This window comes from Sinohyriopsis cumingii, chromosome 1 (assembly GCF_028554795.1).
Source record: "Sinohyriopsis cumingii isolate HCF-2022 chromosome 1, ASM2855479v2, whole genome shotgun sequence".
NCBI lineage: Eukaryota > Metazoa > Mollusca > Bivalvia > Unionida > Unionidae > Sinohyriopsis > Sinohyriopsis cumingii.
This window is the reverse complement of record NC_142961.1, coordinates 91,005,803-91,026,956: the sequence shown is the minus strand read 5'-3', so window position 1 is coordinate 91,026,956 and position 21,154 is coordinate 91,005,803. Positions and strand designations below refer to the sequence as shown.

Sequence of the window (21,154 nt, the reverse complement as noted above, 5' to 3'; positions counted from 1 at the left end):
CTATCTATCTATCTATCTATCTATCTATCTTTCTATCTATCTATCTATCTATCAGTGCGTTGACACAGTCACACTTGACCATTAAGCAATGGGTGGTGTGTGGTCAAAGATAAAGATAAAGTAAAGACGGTAGCGATAGGACAATCAAAAGAGTAATGACAGGAAAGGCAGAAATAAGCAGAGGAGTGTCAGTGTAGGTTTTCGTCACTTCATACTCAGACCAATCTGGCGATGAGATAATGAATCTCAACCCACACAGCCCTGGGTATCACTAGGTCTTACTTGCAAGCTGATTAGTTTTTTAGAATGTGCCCCGAGTTTCACTAGGTCTTTGTAGCTGATTAGTTCGTTAGAATGTGATTTTGCAAAGCTCCTAATTGTGAGATACCGAGTCAGGAGCTTCTGCAATTATTGATGGTAATTAGTTCCAAATACCTATTGCAAGTTGGAAGGAGCTGAACTTGAAACAATTTGTTGATGCTGACTGCAGAGGGAATCACTCTAGATAGTTTTTCAAGCATACATTTTTTCTTTACTATTTTGGATCGAAAAGATGCATATTGTCAAAAATAATTTATAGCAAAATTGAACCCTCTGTATGGGGCTGTTTAGATTTGGTGTTGTTCTTATTGCTGTATTTTTGGGACAGATATTGTTTTCAGAACTTTTTGTCTTTATTATGCACACTTGATTAAAACATGGCTTAAGATCGCCCAGTGTTTTCTATCCCTATAAAACTCTCTTCCGGATTAAAATCGAAATTCGTGGAAGAGTTATTCTGGAACTTCCGGTTTTGCAACTACTGTTGCATGCACGATATCGAAAGATTAAACACAGCATGATTGCGGATGAGATTAAGTGAACATGCACGTCCTAAATCGAATTATTCTGTGTAGAGTAAAGGCAGAAATGTATACTCGTGTGCACAAATTGAAATTTGTATCAGTATGTGAAGGAATCAGGAATCTTGGCAATAGAAGATGCAGCCTCGAAAACTCCTCACACAATTATCGGGAGCTGTCTAAAGCATCTTGCCCTTACTTCGTGACAACTCCAATATTTTATGTTAATGCTGGTATGACGGAAGAATTTCATCCATTAAACTTAAAAGGCTCATATTTAATAATGTCAGTGATGTTAAGATTACATGATTACTGTCAAGGTTAAGAAAGCAAAAGATTGAATCAATGGCAGCAAACAAGTTAAAATGTGAAGTATGGAGGGTTATTATTTTCAGGTGGTTTTCGCAGTTGACAGGTGATGACTTTAAAACTTTATTTTACATGATATATTACTTTTCTTTTGAACAGTGGGAGTTGTTTAAACAGTCGGAGGACTACGTATACTTTCATACTCCTGTTGTAGTCCTACCTGTAAGACCCGACGCTGATATTTATGTTGTGGGCGTCACGGTCTTACAGCCTAACTAATGGCGCTGTGTAGTGTGTTTTTGATGTCAACTAACATCGTTACGAAAGTAAAATTTTCAGGAATATTTCACACAACTGACAACTAAAATAATGACGCTTTTCTACAAAGTAAAGTTATATTGTTTTAATCAGACTTTACTTACTATGATGCCTTTTCTCTAATAAATTCAAATTCTCACAAAAGAAATGGACCCGTTTTCAAGTTTCTTTGGCCTACTTTTCATTGGGCTGGAAAGCAATGAAAGCCGAGAATGCCGAAATCGGATAAAGTCGAAAAATTATTTTTTAACGAAACGAATAAAAAATATTTTATGTCTATTTCAACTGTAAGCAACGTTTCATTTCGTTCAAGAAACATATCCTAAATATCAACCTACTTAAACTTACTTCGGCATACCTCGACTACCGTCGCATTGCAACAAATTCAAATGTATGTCAACGGAACGTGAAAATGCATCCATTTGCTAGTGTCATATTTACATTCCACCAGGATAAAGACAGCACAGTAAGTATATTAATTACACATAAATTAGTGGAAAAATGTCGATATAGGCTGCCAAATGTGTGAGATGTTCCTGAAACTTTGATTACTCATTCCAATGTCAACGACATCGGAACACACTATACAAGGCCGTTATTTGGACAGTAAGACATAGCACCTCAACAAAATCAAAATGTGCTATGTCTTACATGTAGGACTAACTCCTGTTGGTGGTCCTTCTCCGCGACAATCCTAGCACTACACTTCCCATCACAGTTTGTTACAGATTCAGCTAATTAATTTCTCTGATTAGTTTCTGTTGGATGGCCCAGGTGGCAGAATCAGTTCCATGGAAGTAGCATCCAGTTTTGAAGTTGATTTACACTTTGTGCAACATATATATCAAGTTGTCAACATTAGGACTATATGCCATCATAAAAATATATTTTCAGTGTTACAATGATAGAGTAACTCCCCTTGCTTAACCTGGAATCTACATGGTGTCTGTTTATCGATCGTTTCCTAAAGTCATCTGGTTGGCTGCTGTGATTGGGATGACTGCATGAATGGTATTGATAATTTGTTGTGAGCAGACAATCAGCAGTAGTTTACAGCAAGTGTGTTAAAAAGTATTTACTTTTAAGAATATATTGTCATTCAATTAGCCTCCAACTCAAATGTTTATTCCTTAATTTCCACTATTTAATTCTGATTTAAAATTCAAGACATGTCAAGATGAATGTTATGATTGAATTTATATTTTGGAAATTTGTTTACATCAGCACCGATTATTTCTGCCGATACCGATTATACTGATTGTCCTAATAATCGGCCCAATGATGAGTATGGCCGATTAATTGGTACAGCTTTATGTTTTATCCAGTGATATCATGATGAGCTAGATTTTGAAAGTCTTTGTAAAATAATTACAGTGCAGCAGGGTCAGGGGTATTTGGACTGTTGGGTGGAACCAGGCACTTTTGAATTAATCATCATACATGCTGGTTGGTTGTCAAATTTTTCTTGTTATTTGCTTCCTCTATCTACCATTATATCACCTATTTGAAACCATTGGAAAATCCATCGTGTTGTGTCTTTGTTTGTTAGTTACATATTATGGTTTGTTAATTCATTACATGTGCATTTATAATGACTGCATTAACACTTGAGCCAATCAAACACAAGCATTTAGTTTTACAACAGTACTGTTGTTAACATCATACTCAAAGTTCAAAGTTCAGAAGTGCAAGGTTATACAAATAAAATACCTATAGTGGAACAAAAAACCTTGTGGGTCTCCAGATTCACATTACAAGAATTTAATATATTTGTGTCTATACAGACATCATTATTTAAAAAGTGCTTCATTGCACGGTAAGCTTAAGATCTGGGATGTTGTTGTTGTTGTAGGGTTTAACGCCATTTTTCCACACACAATAGGCTATACATGGCGGCCAGTATTAATGGTGGAGGAAGAACCTGGGAAAACCCTGGAAAGAACCACCGACCCACAAGAAGCTACTGGCAAGCTTTCTCACATACCCACATGTGCTGAATTCGAGACTCGAACAAGATCTGGGATGTAACTAGGTATGCTAATTATCAAATGACTTCACTGTCAATTATGCTTTAAAAATGTTTATAAAAAGAATACTATGATGAGACTCGATAGAGCATGTCCAGATTAATCTGAAAGTATAAATGCAATAAACGGTCCATAAATACCACTTTGGTTTTTTAAATGACCAACTGTGGGAAGATAAGAACACAACAATACAAGGAAACAAAAAGTATTTACAGAAATATTATAGCCTATGCTCAGATATCTGAGTATGCCTGACCCTGCTCTGCTTTTATATTTTTCATATAAATGTTTTGAAAAAAACTACAATTTTTAAGAAATACATTTTGTTGCATAAAGTGATCGGTGACACTAATATACATTTATATTCCAAGTTTAATCATAATTGAATCAGAAATATAGCCTTTTGAGTGGTAAGGTTAACAAATCGGGTACAAGATCACCTAATTAATGTACTTGAATTCAGTGATCTGTCCATATAAATATTTTGATAGTATTCAGGGTAAGCACCTGATAGCATAAAAAATGTTTTTAAAAACACACGTTATCATAAAAGTGAACAAATCAACATCAGTGAGATATATTCTTTATTTCCCTTAGTTATAACATGATTTAGTGTCAAAACTAATTGGTCTTTTAACTGAAATATATTTGATATAATTCATTTCTTCACTTCCCCTTATATTTTGAGAGCCAAATTAAAATTAAAGTCTTTTAGGCAAGTCCTTTCTGCACTAATTGTCATAAGGTAATTCAGCACCTTCTGTGCCATCCTGTTCCTTGACACTTATGATTTCTATTAATCACAGAGAATGACCTATCTGGAATAAAGATAACATAAACTTCAGGGGTCAGGCTACACTTGGATTTTAGAGAGAAGTGACTTCTTCTCTTGGACAGAATTGGGAGAAGTGACAGAGAGAAATGGAATTAAAGCAAGAAATGTAATATATATATATGTTCTCTTTTTTTGTAACGCACAGGTGGCCTAGTGGTTAAAGCGTCCACCTTGTTTGCAGGAGGTTGTGGGTTTGATCCCCAGCCAAGTCGTACCAAAGACTTTAAAAAATGGTACTAACAGCTGCCTGGCTTTGCGCTCAGCATTAAGAGGTTAGTGTTAGGACTGGTCAGCCTTTGTCAGGATAATGTGGCTGGGTGGGACATAATGCTATATGTCTGCGGCTTGATGCCCCAGTGCTAGACATCACTATAAACTGCCACACTGCAGACATTGTAGCGATATGACTGAAAAATTGTTAAAGCTACGTTAAAAATTGAAATCACACACGCAGACACTCTCTTTTTTGTACTACGCTGTTCATTTCTCAATATGCATGTTTGCAATATTTGCATTTAGTATTAGTTTTAAACAGTACTTTATCATCTTGTAGAATAGTTTGTAAATTTTATATATTTTATAAACACTTTTCTTTCCAACCAAATTAACGCAGCTAAGAACAAATATGACACCACACTTGACTTGTGAATGCATCTGTTTTTAGAAAGAGGGACTTTCTTCATTTAACTACCCTTGATTTGATTACAAAAATTCATCAATATGATTGTAATTTTATGGATTTAATATTTATTTTCTTTCCTATAGTAACATCAAGTATTGGTTAGATATATTTTGCTTCACTGCCTTATTTGTATTTTCACAAAAATGATTATGTTAGAAAACAACTTTCACCTTATAGCATTTCTTGAATTCCACAACATAGCTTTGACCCATGTTTCTGACCTACACAGCAGTTCAGATCTTTAACAATAAAAATTAATATGTGCTTTTCAGTGATTCTATTGGTACAACACAAATTGGTATTTACATATTGATGTTTAAGTCTTGCAATACAAGTTCACATGTTTTCATCATGAAATGATAATTTGTGGAAATTAGACAGTGGTAATTTGCTCAGAAAAGGTTAATGGTCAGTCAGCTATTAAAACACATGCCTATGAATATATAAGAGTTTATTTCTCAGCGCAATTGATATAACACCAGCTACTTGATGTATACATTTCCCCTTGGGATACAACACAACACTGGAGCCAACTGGCTAGATCAAGGGAGCATCTCAAACGTCATAAACTACTGTTACTCAGTGTACATCTAAAAAAAATCATAGCGTGACATTTTTGCTATCCTAACAGAAGAATATGAAGTTTACATTTTTTGGCGATTTAGTTGCCCACTTTGCTTGGTTATTTAACCTTTGAACTTTATTCATGGATATACAAGAATACAAAACAACCTAAATCCAAAGTAAATTACCAGAGAAAAGTTCTTGAAGATGGAATGCAGAAAGAGCTGCCTTAATTCTGCCACTCCACATCATCAGTCTTGGCACTCTCAGAAAGTTGTCAGTCAGGATGTGAACATTGCCAAAAAATATCACCACTCAGTTTATCATGTAGTATATTCCAATTACAAACTAGTTTATTCTAAGAAATTTTTTGAAACATAAATAAAGAAATAATCCAACACTTTTTATTTACACATTTTCTTAAAAGAATAATATTAAAAGAAAAAAATTATTCATTTTCTTACTTGCATAAAGAGAAAATGATATTAAAAGTACAGTACCCACTGACGGTCATCTGATCAAACTATGTTATTATGTAAATATCAGAGCAACTTGTGGATAAAATGCAACTTTTATTCATTGTCACATTTTTCAGAGATAATTAAGAACAAAAACAACACTTACAGTTACTGCTACTTCTGTAAAAAAAAAAATACTGTAATAGTGTCTGAGGAATTGCTTCTTCCTCATCTCATCTCTTGATAATTATGTACATCTGAGCACAAAAATTAACAATATGAGAAACCTAGGGTATTATCCAGCAAATTTGACTGATGGATATGAATTATTCCATTGAGTATTGAACTCCATCCTTTGTTTCTTAAGCTCATTCTTTGTGGGAAATTACGCTCTCTGAATTGGGATCACCACTGGTAACCAGGCCAACATGGGGCCTGCCAAGCTGGTATGTGTGTCAGTTTTTACAAGAATTTGCCTAACTTTTATGTATATCATTTTTAACTGGTACTGGAAATGACTGAAATGTGCATAACACAGACAAAGCCTGGCAGCATTAAAGGTCATGCACCCGTAGTCAAACAAGCCAGGTGCAAATTAAGGGCATAAGGGAAAATTAAGTGAGTAATTATCCTGGACTGTATTAATGAAATACCCAAGACCAGGTAAGAACAGGTGTCATTTGAGTAACAGGGCATTGAATTGGGTGGCATGATATTTATTTAAAATAGTTTTTTTTTTTTAAGGAAGCAGGAAACATAAAAGCATTGCAGCATAAGTGGATAGCATAGTGGCAGGTTCTAAAAAATAGAGTGGTGAAATGATGACCACTATGGTAAAAGGCCTTGGAAGAACAGTATCATATTCATCAATGAACTTGTCAGAAATTTTGATTATATAAAGTAACCCATATTTTAAGTTTGAAATCAGATCAGACATATGGAGTCCAGAGTGGTAACAAGCAATGTTTGATGGATACATTATGGACACATGGTCCTTAAGCTCCCTTGACCTTATGACCAGGTGATCTGAAAATGGTAATTTTATATCTGATTTTAGCCACCTTCTGCACATTTTCTCCCCATAGAAGGTCTTATCCTAATGCTGACTACGAGGTTTTCTTTGTCATAATATGTCCTGGGGTTTTAAAGTGGGCTATTTTTGCATTTCTTTTTATATAGAAATTAAGGTATAAATGAACAGTCTCTTAAACAAAGAAATGAAGAAGGGAAAATATCAAGCTCATTTTGTTCTGAAAATCAGACAACACCCAGAGGTTCAAAAAAATTGTATCCATTCTAACTTTAGTTACAGTATGCATCTGGTGCTGATTTTGGCATAATCTGCAGATTTCAGCCCTTGAGAAGGCAGATGATAAAAAACACAATCATGTTAAAGTTTTACATTCTCACTTAAAGACAGATAAATTTTGTTTATTAGTGAAATGCCTAGGAGAATATTGCACACTTGTTTAAATTGCATTTGAAAAGTAATGGGTGTCTTTGCAGATAAATTTTGACAGTTTTTATGGAGTAAATATTGTGTACTATTATTTTCTTAGAAAAGCTAAAAAAAACCCCACAAATTATACACTTAGAATAAAGCAATGACACTGAATATAATATATCCATAAACAGGATTCAAAATTAGGATTTTTCTTTGCTAACCCACAGGATCACCAAAAGAACATTTTTACTGATTTTTCTTACACTTCATTGATCCTGCTATAAAAAAAGAAACAGTTAAGTTTTTATTTGAACATTTATTATTCTTTAACATCAACTCAAAATAATTGTATTTAGCCAACAAGACTTGTGAATGAAATACATTGCACTCTTTTATATTTCTCAGAAAGAGCATTTAACCTTGAGCCATTTATGTTCAGTTTCCCAGCATTTATGTTACTTTCTTAATCTATTGATCATATTTGTGATTGTGTTCTCTCTTATCTAATTTTTGCATTTGTGATGGTGGCTTCACACATTACAAATACTTCTACATATTTGCAAATGTCACCGCACAATACATTGAATGTTTATCAACAACGATATAGATATTACAAGACATTGTTCTGTATAATTCTGGATTATTCATTGTGTCAGTGACCATAACCTTTTCCAATTGATCATTGCTAGTCTGAGACCATATAACCATAGTTACCCTCAGTAATGAAATTGCTGCTTTATGAAGACTATTTTCATAGTCGTGACATTAATTTACTCGATGAGTGGGTGAGTGGTTATTGTTTTTATTGTGGGGTTTAATTCCATTTTGCTGTACAAGATGGGCAGTATATGGCAACCAGTATAACTGGTGGACAAAAATCCAGGAAAAGCCAGGAAAGAACCACTGACCCACAGGAAGCTACTGGCGAGCTTTCTTGTATACCCTCATTGGCTAAGCCTAAGACTAACCCGCACAGACAGAAGTGATATGATTCATAACAGTTAGAGTTTTAGATCACATGGTCACTTAGTTCTACAGATGAGTGGTTAAACAACTGTCTGTTTGCAAGACATGTAGATGATATTGTTGATTTTCAGAATTTTAACTAAATTATTTCCATATCATGAGTTTTGCTGAAATTATATGTATTTCCAATAATTATGAAGCTAATATCTGTTGTGTTTTTTACAAAACGTTTTCATTTTGACTTTCCCCTTTAACATCACATTGACCTACTTTTCTTTCTTTTTTGACTATGCAAGTTTTATGGATTATGCCATGGCAGAACAGGGGAGACATTCTGCTGAATGTTTGTTGATCATAATTTTACATTGTCCGTGTAAGTGTTCATACAGTTAATGACATCTATACTAGAGCTGAAAATTGTTTGTTTGGGGGGTGGGGTCGTTATTCCACTTAAAATAATGGGGAAATTTTCTAAATATAGAAGGTCCAACAAACAAATAATAGTAGGGCTTTGCAAAATTACATGTAATGTTTGTGCATTTAGTTGATTTGTGTTTAGAAATTAGCATAGATTGTGCAATCACACTAGAATAGAAGTATATTTAATATATAATTCAATGATGATTGAGACCAATATATTTAATATGCAATTCAGTGATGATTGAGACCAGTATATTTAATATGTAATTCAATGATGATTGAGACCAATATATTTAATATGTAATTCAATGACAATTGAGACCAATATATTTAATATATAATTCAATGATGATTGAGTCCAACATATTTAATATGTAATTCAATGACAATTGAGACCAACACATTTAATATATAATTCAATGATGATTGAGTCCAACATATTTAATATATAATTCAGTGATGATTGAGTCCAACATATTTAATATATAATTCAGTGATGATTGAGACCAACATATTTAATATATAATTCAGTGATGATTGAGTCCAACATATTTAATATATAATTCAGTGACAATTGAGACCAACATATTTAATATGTAATTCAATGACAATTGAGACCAACATATTTAATATATAATTCAATGATGATTGAGACCAACATATTTAATATATAATTCAGTGATGATTGAGTCCAACATATTTAATATATAATTCAGTGACAATTGAGACCAACATATTTAATATATAATTCAATGATGATTGAGACCAACATATTTAATATATAATTCAATGATGATTGAGTCCAGCATATTTAATATGTAATTCAGTGATGATTGAGTCTAACATATTTAATATGTAATTCAGTGATGATTGAGACCAACATATTTAATATGTAATTCAGTGATGATTGAGACCAACATATTTAATATGTAATTCAGTGATGATTGAGACCAACATATTTAATATATAATTCAATGATGATTGAGTCCAATAAATTTAATATATAATTCAATGATGATTGAGTCCAACATATTTAATATATAATTCAGTGATGATTGAGTTCAATATATTTAATATATAATTCAATGATGATTGAGACCAATATATTTAATATATAATTCAATGATGATTGAGACCAACATATTTAATATATAATTCAATGATGATTGATATATATTTAATATATAATTCAGTGATGATTGAGACCAACATATTTAATATATAATTCAGTGATGATTGAGTTCAATATATTTAATATATAATTCAATGATGATTGAGACCAACATATTTAATATATAATTCAGTGATGATTGAGTCCAACATATTTAATATATAATTCAGTGATGATTGAGTTCAATATATTTAATATATAATTCAATGATGATTGAGACCAACATATTTAATATATAATTCAGTGATGATTGAGTTCAATATATTTAATATATAATTCAATGATGATTGAGACCAACATATTTAATATATAATTCAGTGATGATTGAGTCCAACATATTTAATATATAATTCAATGATGATTGAGTCCAACATATTTAATATATAATTCAGTGATGATTGAGTCCAACATATTTAATATATAATTCAGTGATGATTGAGTCCAACATATTTAATATATAATTCAGTGATGATTGAGTCCAACATATTTAATGTATAATTCAACGATGATTGAGTCCAGCATATTTAATATATAATTCAATGATGATTGAGACCAACATATTTAATATATAATTCAATGATGATTGAGTCCAACATATTTAATATATAATTCAATGATGATTGAGTCCAACATATTTAATCTATAATTCAATGATGATTGAGACCAACATATTTAATGTATAATTCAATGATGATTGAGTCCAACATATTTAATATATAATTCAGTGATGATTGAGTCCAACATATTTAATATATAATTCAATGATGACTGAGACCAACATATTTAATGTATAATTCAATGATGATTGAGACCAACATATTTAATATATAATTCAATGATGATTGAGTCCAACATATTTAATGTATAATTCAGTGATGACTGAGACCAACATATTTAATGTATAATTCAATGATGATTGAGACCAACATATTTAATGTATAATTCAATGATGATTGAGTCCAACATATTTAATATATAATTCAGTGATGATTGAGATTAATATATTTTAAGATGTAATTCATTGACGATTGAATTCTAGATATTGAAGCTATGACTTGAAGATGAATGAGTCCAAGATTTTACTTTAATGAAGATAAGAATGGAGTCAGATTTGGCTAAATTCCTGCAAAAACTTTTCATTATGCAAATTTACCCCCAAATAACAGGTAAAAACAAGGTTGGGGAAAAAAGGCAGTCACTTATGTATATTATAGACCACATCTTAATTTCTAACCTGGCTTGCCCAAAATGTGTTTTTGCATTAGGTGTATCCATTTGTGCATGTATAGCATAACATCATAAATTATTGAAGGCTCTGCAAATAATGCTGTAACATGAAGATAAATACTGGATGTCTCAGCAGTAACAAATTAACACATAGACATACAAAAATGTTTAGTGTTGTCTTGGATCCACTATCAGATTTGGCTGCTCTTACTATAAACAGAAAGAACTTTAAATGACTTCTTAAGAAAACTAGTCAAAAGAAATGACCAGGATTCACAGAAAGCATTTGGGCACTTAAAGATTGTACATAATGATGCAAGTCTGCAATTTATGATAGCTTCCATTGATAAAAACTAAAAGAAAAACACCAAATTTCTAAATCTCTGAGTGCATTACTAAGCCAGATTTCTTGACCAACTATGCTGGCATTTTGCTTTCAGATACCAGTCTGATCGGTGAGAGATCTCAGGCCCACTTGTTCCTCTTCATTGGTTGTATTAATTCATTATTACTTTGGTTGTACATTAATTCATGTAAAATTTAATGTAAATCACATATTACAGCTCATTGTCATGAGCAACATTGTCAGAATTGTCCTCAGTTTTCAGAGATGAATTTAGCAGTATAATAAATTGTGTTGTATATGAAATCCCTTGGGTACTAAAACTGTGTAAAAGTATATTGTGGTCAAACATTTGTATTTCAGCACCCCATATAGGACATCTCTATTCTGTAGTTCTGGCAGATGCTGCAAGTATATGGCAAAGGCTACTGGGAAACTCTGTTCTTTTCAGCACAGGCACAGATGAGCATGGACTTAAGGTTAGTGTGAGATGACAGAGGTCAGTAACTTGTATTTAAGGATTCTGGGTATTTAAGCTGTTTTGGGCTGTCTTAGGATACTTAAGGTCTTAGGTGTTTTGGGTGTCTTAAGGCATTTAATGTTATTTTAGCTGTCTTACAGCATTTAAGGTGTTTTGGGTATCTTAAGGCATTTAAGGTTATTTTAGCTGTCTTACAGCATTTAAGGCATTTTAGCTCTCTTAAGGCATTTAAGGTTATTTTAGCTGTCTTACAGCATTTAAGGCATTTTAGCTCTCTTAAGGCATTTAAGGTTATTTTAGCTGTCTTACAGCATTGAATGCATTTTAGCTCTCTTAAGGCATTTAAGGTTATTTTTAGCTGTCTTACAACATTTAAGGCATTTTAGCTATCTTAAGGGATTTAAGGTTATTTTAGCTGTCTTACAACATTTAAGGCATTTTAGCTATCTTAAGGGATTTAAGGTTATTTTAGCTGTCTTACAACATTTAAGGCATTTTAGCACTCTTAAGGCATTTAAGGTTATTTTAGCTGTATTACAACATTTAAGGCATTTTAGCTATCTTAAGGGATTTAAGGTTATTTTAGCTGTCTTACAACATTTAAGGTCTGTTACCTGTACTATGCAATAGAGAGCATATAAATATGGCCGTGCATCCATATCCATCATGCGGATGTCAGCAGTGCCTATTTTCATTTCTCAGAAAGTACTGGAATATGTTTCAGTCAGTTTGGCAGAGATAACTGTAGCATGAAGTGCTCTTTCATTTGTACAGATGACAATGATAGCCATCAAATATGGCTTCCATTACTAAAAAAAGAAAATCCTTTATATGTCCTCTGAGAAGCCATTAAACAGAATTTGTATCTTGGCATGAAGGACTTTAAATGATGCTGATCCATAGCTATCAATCATTACTAAAAATAGAAAAACCCTTAACTTCTTGACCTCCAATCAACAGAAAGTGACCAAATTTGAGAGAAAGCATCCTGGCATTAAGGATTTGGAAATTATGTTACAATCATGGCAGTCCACCATCAAATATATAAAGCTTGGTAGTGAGATACAAAAACTTTAAACAGTTTCCCAAATATTGCTGAACAGAATGTGACCAGATTTGACTGGATACATTCTGGTAGGAAGTGCATTTAGGTTTATTCAAATGACACCAATTCACTATCAGATATCTAGGGCTCAGGAAAAAAAATTCCCAAGCAGTTGTCCTGTGATGAGCGAGTTGCAAGAGTTACTTATCCTGTTTTCATGATACTCAGCACAGTGCACTTGTCCACTACACTGATAACACTTGTACTAAATTAGAACCATAGGTATCTGATGCAAGCTTGATACTAAAATGGGTCAAAATATTATGTTCTAATACACTTTTTCTGAGGTAAACATATAATGAGAGACAATGTGACTCGAAATATTGCAGTTCTTAGTGGTATTCATGTTTTCAATGAAAGCTTTTAGTAATTTTGGGAGGGGCCCCAAGTGACCAAGTGGTCTAAAGCGCTCACTGTTCCGGATCACTGCCATCTCACCTCTGTCTGCGTGGGTTCGAGTCCAAGGCTCGGCTAGCGTGGGTATGTGGGAAAGCCTGCCAGTAGCTTCTTGTGGGTCAGTGGGTTTTCCAGGGTTCTTCCTCCACCAGTTATACTGGCCACCAAGTATAGCCTATCTTGTGCTGAGAAATGGCTTTAAACCCTAGAACAACAACAACAACAAGTAATTTTGGTGTCAGAATAATCCTTTTGGATGAGCTATCACACCTTTATGAGTTAGGTGTGAGAGAAACCATGAGACAGCGAAATCAATTATAATTGTTATCTGTTCACACATTGTTATGCTTGCATTTTCAGAACTCTGCAGCTTTATTAATAAATTGTCATGCCAAATCAAAGATGCCAGCTTTATTAATAAATTGTAATGCCAAAGTAAAGATGCCAGTTTCATTATTAAATTGTCATGCCAAAGTAAAGATGCCAGCTTCATTAATAAATTGTAGTGCCAAAGTAAAGATGCCAGCTTCATTAAGAAATTGTCATGCCAAAGTAAAGATGCCAGCTTCATTAAGAAATTGTCATGCCAAAGTAAAGATGCCAGTTTTGTTACTAAATTGTCATGCCAAAGTAAAGATGCCAGCTTTATTAATAAATTGTCATGCCAAAGTAAAGATGCCAGCTTCATCAATAAATTGTTATGCCAAAGTAAAGATGCCAGCTTCATTAATAAATTGTCATGCCAAAGTAAAGATGCCAGCTTCATTAATAAATTGTCATGCCAAAGTAAAGATGCCAGCTACATTAATAAATTGTCATGCCAAAGTAAAGATGCCAACTTTATTAAGAAAGTGTCATGCCAGAGTAAACATGCCAGCTTCATTAAGAAACTGTCATGCCAAAGTAAAGATGCCAGCTTCATCAAGAAATTGTCATGCCAAAGTAAATATGCCATCTTCATCAATAAATTGTCATACCAAAGTAAAGATGCCAGTTTTATTAATAAATTTTCATGCCAAAGTAAAGATGCCAGCTTCATTAAGAAATTGTCATGCCAAAGTAAAGATGCCAGCTTCATTATTAAATTGTCATGCCAAAGTAAACATGCCAGCTTCATTAAGAAATTGTTATGCCAAAGTAAAGATGCCAGTTTTGTTAATAAATTGTCATGCCAAAGTAAAGATGCCAGCTTTATTAATAAATTGTCATACCAAAGTAAAGATGCCAGTTTCATTATTAAATTGTCATGCCAAAGTAAAGATGCCAGCTTCATTAATAAATTGTCATGGCCAAAGTAAAGATGCCAGCATCATTAATAAATTGTCATGCCAAAGTAAAGATGCCATCTTCAATAATAAATTGTCATGCCAAAGTAAAGATGCCAGCTTCATCAAGAAATTGTCATGCCAAAGTAAAGATGCCAGCTTCATCAATAAATTGTTATGCCAAAGTAAAGATGCCAGCTTCATTAATAAATTGTCATGCCAAAGTAAAGATGCCAGCTTCATTAATAAATTGTCATGCCAAAGTAAAGATGCCAGCTACATTAATAAATTGTCATGCCAAAGTAAAGATGCCAACTTTATTAAGAAAGTGTCATGCCAGAGTAAACATGCCAGCTTCATTAAGAAACTGTCATGCCAAAGTAAAGATGCCAGCTTCATCAAGAAATTGTCATGCCAAAGTAAATATGCCATCTTCATCAATAAATTGTCATACCAAAGTAAAGATGCCAGTTTTATTAATAAATTTTCATGCCAAAGTAAAGATGCCAGCTTCATTAAGAAATTGTCATGCCAAAGTAAAGATGCCAGCTTCATTATTAAATTGTCATGCCAAAGTAAACATGCCAGCTTCATTAAGAAATTGTTATGCCAAAGTAAAGATGCCAGTTTTGTTAATAAATTGTCATGCCAAAGTAAAGATGCCAGCTTTATTAATAAATTGTCATACCAAAGTAAAGATGCCAGTTTCATTATTAAATTGTCATGCCAAAGTAAACATGCCAGCTTCATTAAGAAATTGTCATGGCCAAAGTAAAGATGCCAGCATCATTAATAAATTGTCATGCCAAAGTAAAGATGCCATCTTCAATAATAAATTGTCATGCCAAAGTAAAGATGCCAGCTTCATCAAGAAATTGTCATGCCAAAGTAAAGATGCCAGCTTCATCAATAAATTGTTATGCCAAAGTAAAGATGCCAGCTTCATTAATAAATTGTCGTGCCAAAGTAAAGATGCCAGCTTCATTAATAAATTGTCATGCCAAAGTTAAGATGCCAGCTTCATTAATAAATTGTCATGCCAAAGTAAAGATGCCAGCTTCATCAATAAATTGTTATGCCAAAGTAAAGATGCCAGCTTCATTAATAAATTGTCATGCCAAAGTAAAGATGCCAGCTTCATTAATAAATTGTCATGCCAAAGTAAAGATGCCAGCTTCATTAATAAATTGTCATGCCAAAGTAAAGATGCCAGCTTCATCAATAAATTGTCATGCCAAATAAAGATGAATTTAAACCTTTGACCAATATGTATACACTTTATAAGAGTCGTGTATGAACTAATATATGGAATGACAAAATGGGACTAGACAGACTGTTTTTAAACCCCCAGATCCGAGATGATATAAAAAAACGGACTATATCAAGAAAAATCTGATTCAAGTCAACAGAAAAGCAGAATTCTACTTTAAAACAGGGAAAAATCATGTCTGTTAATGGTAGATCCAATGGCATTCATGCCAGAATGCTCAATTTCAAATTGGATCAAATTCTTTTAAACAGGTTTTGGTTTTTCTATTTTTATAAACCGTGGCTATATTTGAAGGCAGATCTGTATCAACAAAACAAAATCTGAAAGGCCATTATGTCAGGATACTTTCTACTAAGTTTGATTGAAACTGAAAAATTGGTGGTTTTTGAGAAGAAAATGAAAACATCAACATCAACATCAACAGATGCATGCAGCAAGACATATGCAGGGCATAACCAAAAGCTCTTTTGGTCAGTGAGTAAAAATATAGTGGCCTTTGAAACAATTTGAAACATCAAATCCAATTAACAGATGACAATAAAATGTTCCATTTGTATAGTTCAATGCCACCAAGGGCACAAATGATACATGCCTTATCTGCACCAAATGTACATGATCTGGAACAAGTAGAGTCAACACACCTTTGTCAGAGGATATTTGGCCCCAGTCCTACAGAAGAAAGTTAAAAGCAGAGAAAAATAGGTAAAGTATCACACACATCAGTCTGATGTATTAAGTATCCATCCCATGACAGCCTCAGCTGCAACTTTTGTGTGGGGACATTGCTGGTGAACTTAATATATAGGTATCTAATTTATTTTCAGTAAATTTAATATACAGGACCTTAGAGAGCAATCACGGGCCCTGGGGTAAGAAACATCCAGGCCTCTCATAGTTCTTGTTCAAACAAAAAATTTCTTTTATAAAATTAAAAAGAATTAGTGTTGTTTGGCCTGGGCCCTGGAGATACATCCCCAAATGCCCCCACCCCCTTTGTCGACCCTGTTAATATATAGGTAACTAATTTATTTTTAGTAAATTTAATGTATAGGTATATAATATATTTTCAGTAAATTTAATATATGACTAACTAATTATTTTCAGTAAATTTAATATATGGGTAACTAATTTATTTTCAGTAAATTTAATATATAGGTAACTAATTTATTTTCAGTAAATTTAATATATCGGTATATAATATATTTTCAGTAAATTTAATATATCGGTATCTAATTTATTTTCAGTAAATTTAAATATATAGGTATATAATATATTTTCAGTAAATTTATTATATAGGTAACTAATTTATTTTCAGTAAATTTAATACATGGGTATCTAATTTATTTTCAGTAAATTTAATACATTGGTATCTAATTTATTTTCAATAAATTTAATATATAGGTAACTAATTTATTTTAAGTAAATTTAATATATCAGTATCTAATTTATTTTCAGTAAATTTAATATATTGGAATCTAATTTATTTTCAGTAAATTTAATATATGGGTATCTAATTTATTTTCAGTAAATTTAATATATGGGTATCTAATTTATTTTCACTAAATTTAATATATAGGTAACTAATTATTTTCAGTAAATTTAATATATCGGTATCTAATTTATTTTTAGTAAATTTAATATATAGGTAACTAATTTATTTTCAGTAAATTTAATATATAGGTAACTAGTTTATTTTCAGTAAATTTAATATATTGGTAACTAATTTATTTTCACTAAATTTAATATATAGGTAACTAATTTATTTTTTTTAAATTTAATGTATAGGTATATAATTTATTTTCAGTAAATTTAATATATTGGTATCTAATTTATTTTCAGTGAATTTAATATATAGGTATCTAATTCATTTTCTGATAACCATATTTCTAGGTAAATGGATGTTGATATAGATTAGAAGAGGGATTTATGTATTATTCTTGAATGTATGATTTGTGTTCTTCATTTTTCATAATCTGATGTTTTTTTTTCTTCATGATCTATGGTCTAATTTCTTGACTGTGGTCTTTATTTTTTGTGATCTGTGGTCACTATTTTTCATGATCAATGGTCATATTTTCTTTATTTTAATGATCTGTGGTTTTAATTTAAATGATTTGTTGCCTTTATTTTGAATGTCTGTGGTCTGATTTTGAATGATAAAGGCTGCTTTACAATCATAGTTAAATGACTTCATTTTTTTCTCAAAATTTATTCAGATCCATCAAGCGGCACAGAAGGCTGATATGCCATCGCTAGAATACTGTGACAGAATGTCCGACAAATTCAAGGTAAGGCATGTGTATTTTTTAAATATCATTGACAATCATTTAAAACTGTCAGGGTTTCCTCGTACCTGTCAGATTTCCAAAAGCCAGGTAGAGAGATTGAATAAAAAAGTAGGGGGATTGGGACCTAAATTTGGGAGGTTTTTTGCTACATTTTTTAAGCCTTATTTTCACTACAAATTGACCAATCTTCTGGGTCCAACATGAGTGTAATTCTCAAAGGATGCACCATTTCCATACATGCCAAACATTACGCTTTTGGTGCAGTCCATTTCATTTTTTCACTAAATTATGCTTTACATGTAAATGTATTCAGATTCTGCATTTTAGGTATATCCCCCTTCAAAAAAATAAAATAATTTGTTTTCTCATTTTTATTAACATTAATATAGAAAAGACGACTTCTGTGTTACTACGACATAAGAGTACACTTGTCCGTAGACTTAACATGCACTTCCTAACAGTATTATGTTCTGTTTATAATAGTTGCCCTATTTCCAAGAAACAGGCTGGTTCTACTTTCAAACTTTTGATCTCAGTTTCTATTTATAGCAGTTGTATGGCTTATTTAGGAGAGACAGACCGGTTTTTTAACTTGTAATCTTTGCTCACAGATTCTTTGTTCAAATTCATATCTAGTACAGAACCAGTCTGTAAGTATTTGGCGCTAAAAGTCAAGTCAGATTTATTCTAATCGATGCGTGTGTTGGAGCAAAAGTGTTTTTCAAATAATTTCACAGATGGATTAGAAAAGACAAAAAAATCGTTTCAGAGATAAATACATGAATTACATATTACAACATTCCATTCTGGTGCATCTTCACGCCCCTTGCAGGCTGTGTGGAAAGGATTTCAATATTGGTCATGGTGGTAAAACAAAGAAACCTTGAATTAGCTCATTTTACTAACTCCAATACTAAGGTAACTTCTTTTTTTTACAGCAGAACTAAGTTTTATAAATGCAGAGGCGTTATGTACCGAGTTCTTAATAGAACATATACTACACTTAGCACTAGAAGACTACATTGGTCCTGTGTTCAAACGAATGTTTCCTGATTCCAAAATTGAAGAAAATATGCATGTGCAAGAACAAAATCATCTAATATTGTTAGATGTTTAACAGAAGATACTTCACTTAAAATTGCAGAAGCCATGAAAATTGGGCCATTTAGTATTGCAACAGACAGGATTAGTGATTATGATGAAAAAAAATTGTACCCAGTCTGTTGTTATGTATATTTGATTTAATTATATCTGATTTAATATATATTTATTTAAATTTAATTGTTTGTCAGTTTGTCAGTTTAAAAAAAATTATTTTTCATAACATGCTATTGGAATGTAAATTTATTCACTGGATGGAGAAGATACCTTTTCCAGAAAACAGTTTGACCTGGACTGTTTTAGTAAACACCAGGTGTTGATCTAGATCCTGACCTTGATTCAAAATTAGTAGCAACCACGTAAGTAAGTTCTATTTTTATTTTAAAATGATTGGTTGTTGTCGAGGTCATGATGGGACTATGTATTTAAGATGTAAACAATTTTTAAAAATTTTATTTCTTAGAGTAAAATGATTGGGGTTTTTGTCAGGGCCACACTGGGTGTACGTGATCTTTAACAAGTACATAATTTCTACAAGGTTCTGGAATATTAACATGTGACCCCCTTTTTGCGTTTTAGAATACGATATAACCTTTGTTTTGGAGAGATATTCTCAGTAGTAGCTGGGCTTTTTCTTTACACTGGAAGGTATATGTTGTGCTGTTTGGAGTTATTTCAAATTACTTGGATTCAAAAGGATTAATTCTTTTTTTCCTGGAAAATTTGTGTGCTCATGTGAGCATCTTAATCAAAGACCATTCTTATAAAAAATTTAATCAGATTTCCAAAACCGGGGTGATAATTCTTGTTTCTACAAGGAACTGTAGACTTCAATACTACAGGTTACAGCATACATCATTGTCTTCCATCTTGGATTCTTCGTCAGGATTCAAACTTGAAATCAGTAGAACATCTTGTTATTAGGACTTCAAAAATTTTATTCTTGGATTATTCTTGGATTATTTTTGGATTTGATTCTTAAACCTGTAAGTTCATTATTTTTCATTTTTACAGAATTATTTTAGGGAAATAAATTATTGTATTTTTTAAAGCTTGTTGATTTAGCTCTTTCTTGTGTTACTGTTTATTTGAGCCTAAACACATAACATAAGAAAAGGGCACTCATCCTAAGGATAATTTTGAATTTTGGATTGATTATTTCAGAAAACTGTGTTTTGAAATTTGAATTCCCCTAGTTTTTTAAATGTTTAGTGAAATCTGCAAGCTTTTTCTAAAATGTCATCAAAAGTAGAACTCTTTTTTTTCAAATCCTACCCAGGAACAATTAGATCTTTTCAAAAAAGATGATTTGATTCAACTTGCCAGAAAATACGATCTTTCTGAAGTAAAGGCTTCCTTAATGAAACAGGAAATAATAAATATTTTGGTTGGTAGAAAAGAATGTTTTGGATAAAAGTGCTTTGGTTTCAATCAGTACATCTGTATCAGATTCTGACATAAAAGTATATTGGATTCTTCGTCGGGGATTCGAACTTGAAATCAGTAGAACATTTTGCTATTAGGACTTCAAAAATTTTATTCTTGGATTATTCATGGATTATTTTTGGATTTAATTCTTAAAATGGTAAGTTCCTAATTTTTCATTTTTACAGAATTTTCTAGGGAAATAAATTATTGTATT

The 21,154-nt window shown here is 32.1% G+C and overlaps 1 protein-coding gene and 1 pseudogene across 1 annotated transcript in view; one reads left to right on the top strand and one right to left on the bottom strand.

The window, feature by feature from the left end:
- Positions 1–792: 792 nt before the first annotated feature.
- The window catches only part of LOC149807332 (methionine--tRNA ligase, mitochondrial-like), an 87,022-nt gene continuing 66,660 nt past the window's right edge, over positions 793–21,154 (top strand). The window contains exons 1-3 of the mRNA XM_089965457.1: positions 793–1,075; positions 11,970–12,085; positions 18,340–18,411. Coding sequence (XP_089821583.1) covers positions 865–1,075; positions 11,970–12,085; positions 18,340–18,411 — 399 coding nt within the window. The 5' untranslated portion in view covers positions 793–864. The remainder of the gene's footprint in view (positions 1,076–11,969; positions 12,086–18,339; positions 18,412–21,154) is intronic.
- LOC149807333 (uncharacterized) lies at positions 13,712–17,231 on the bottom strand (annotated as a pseudogene).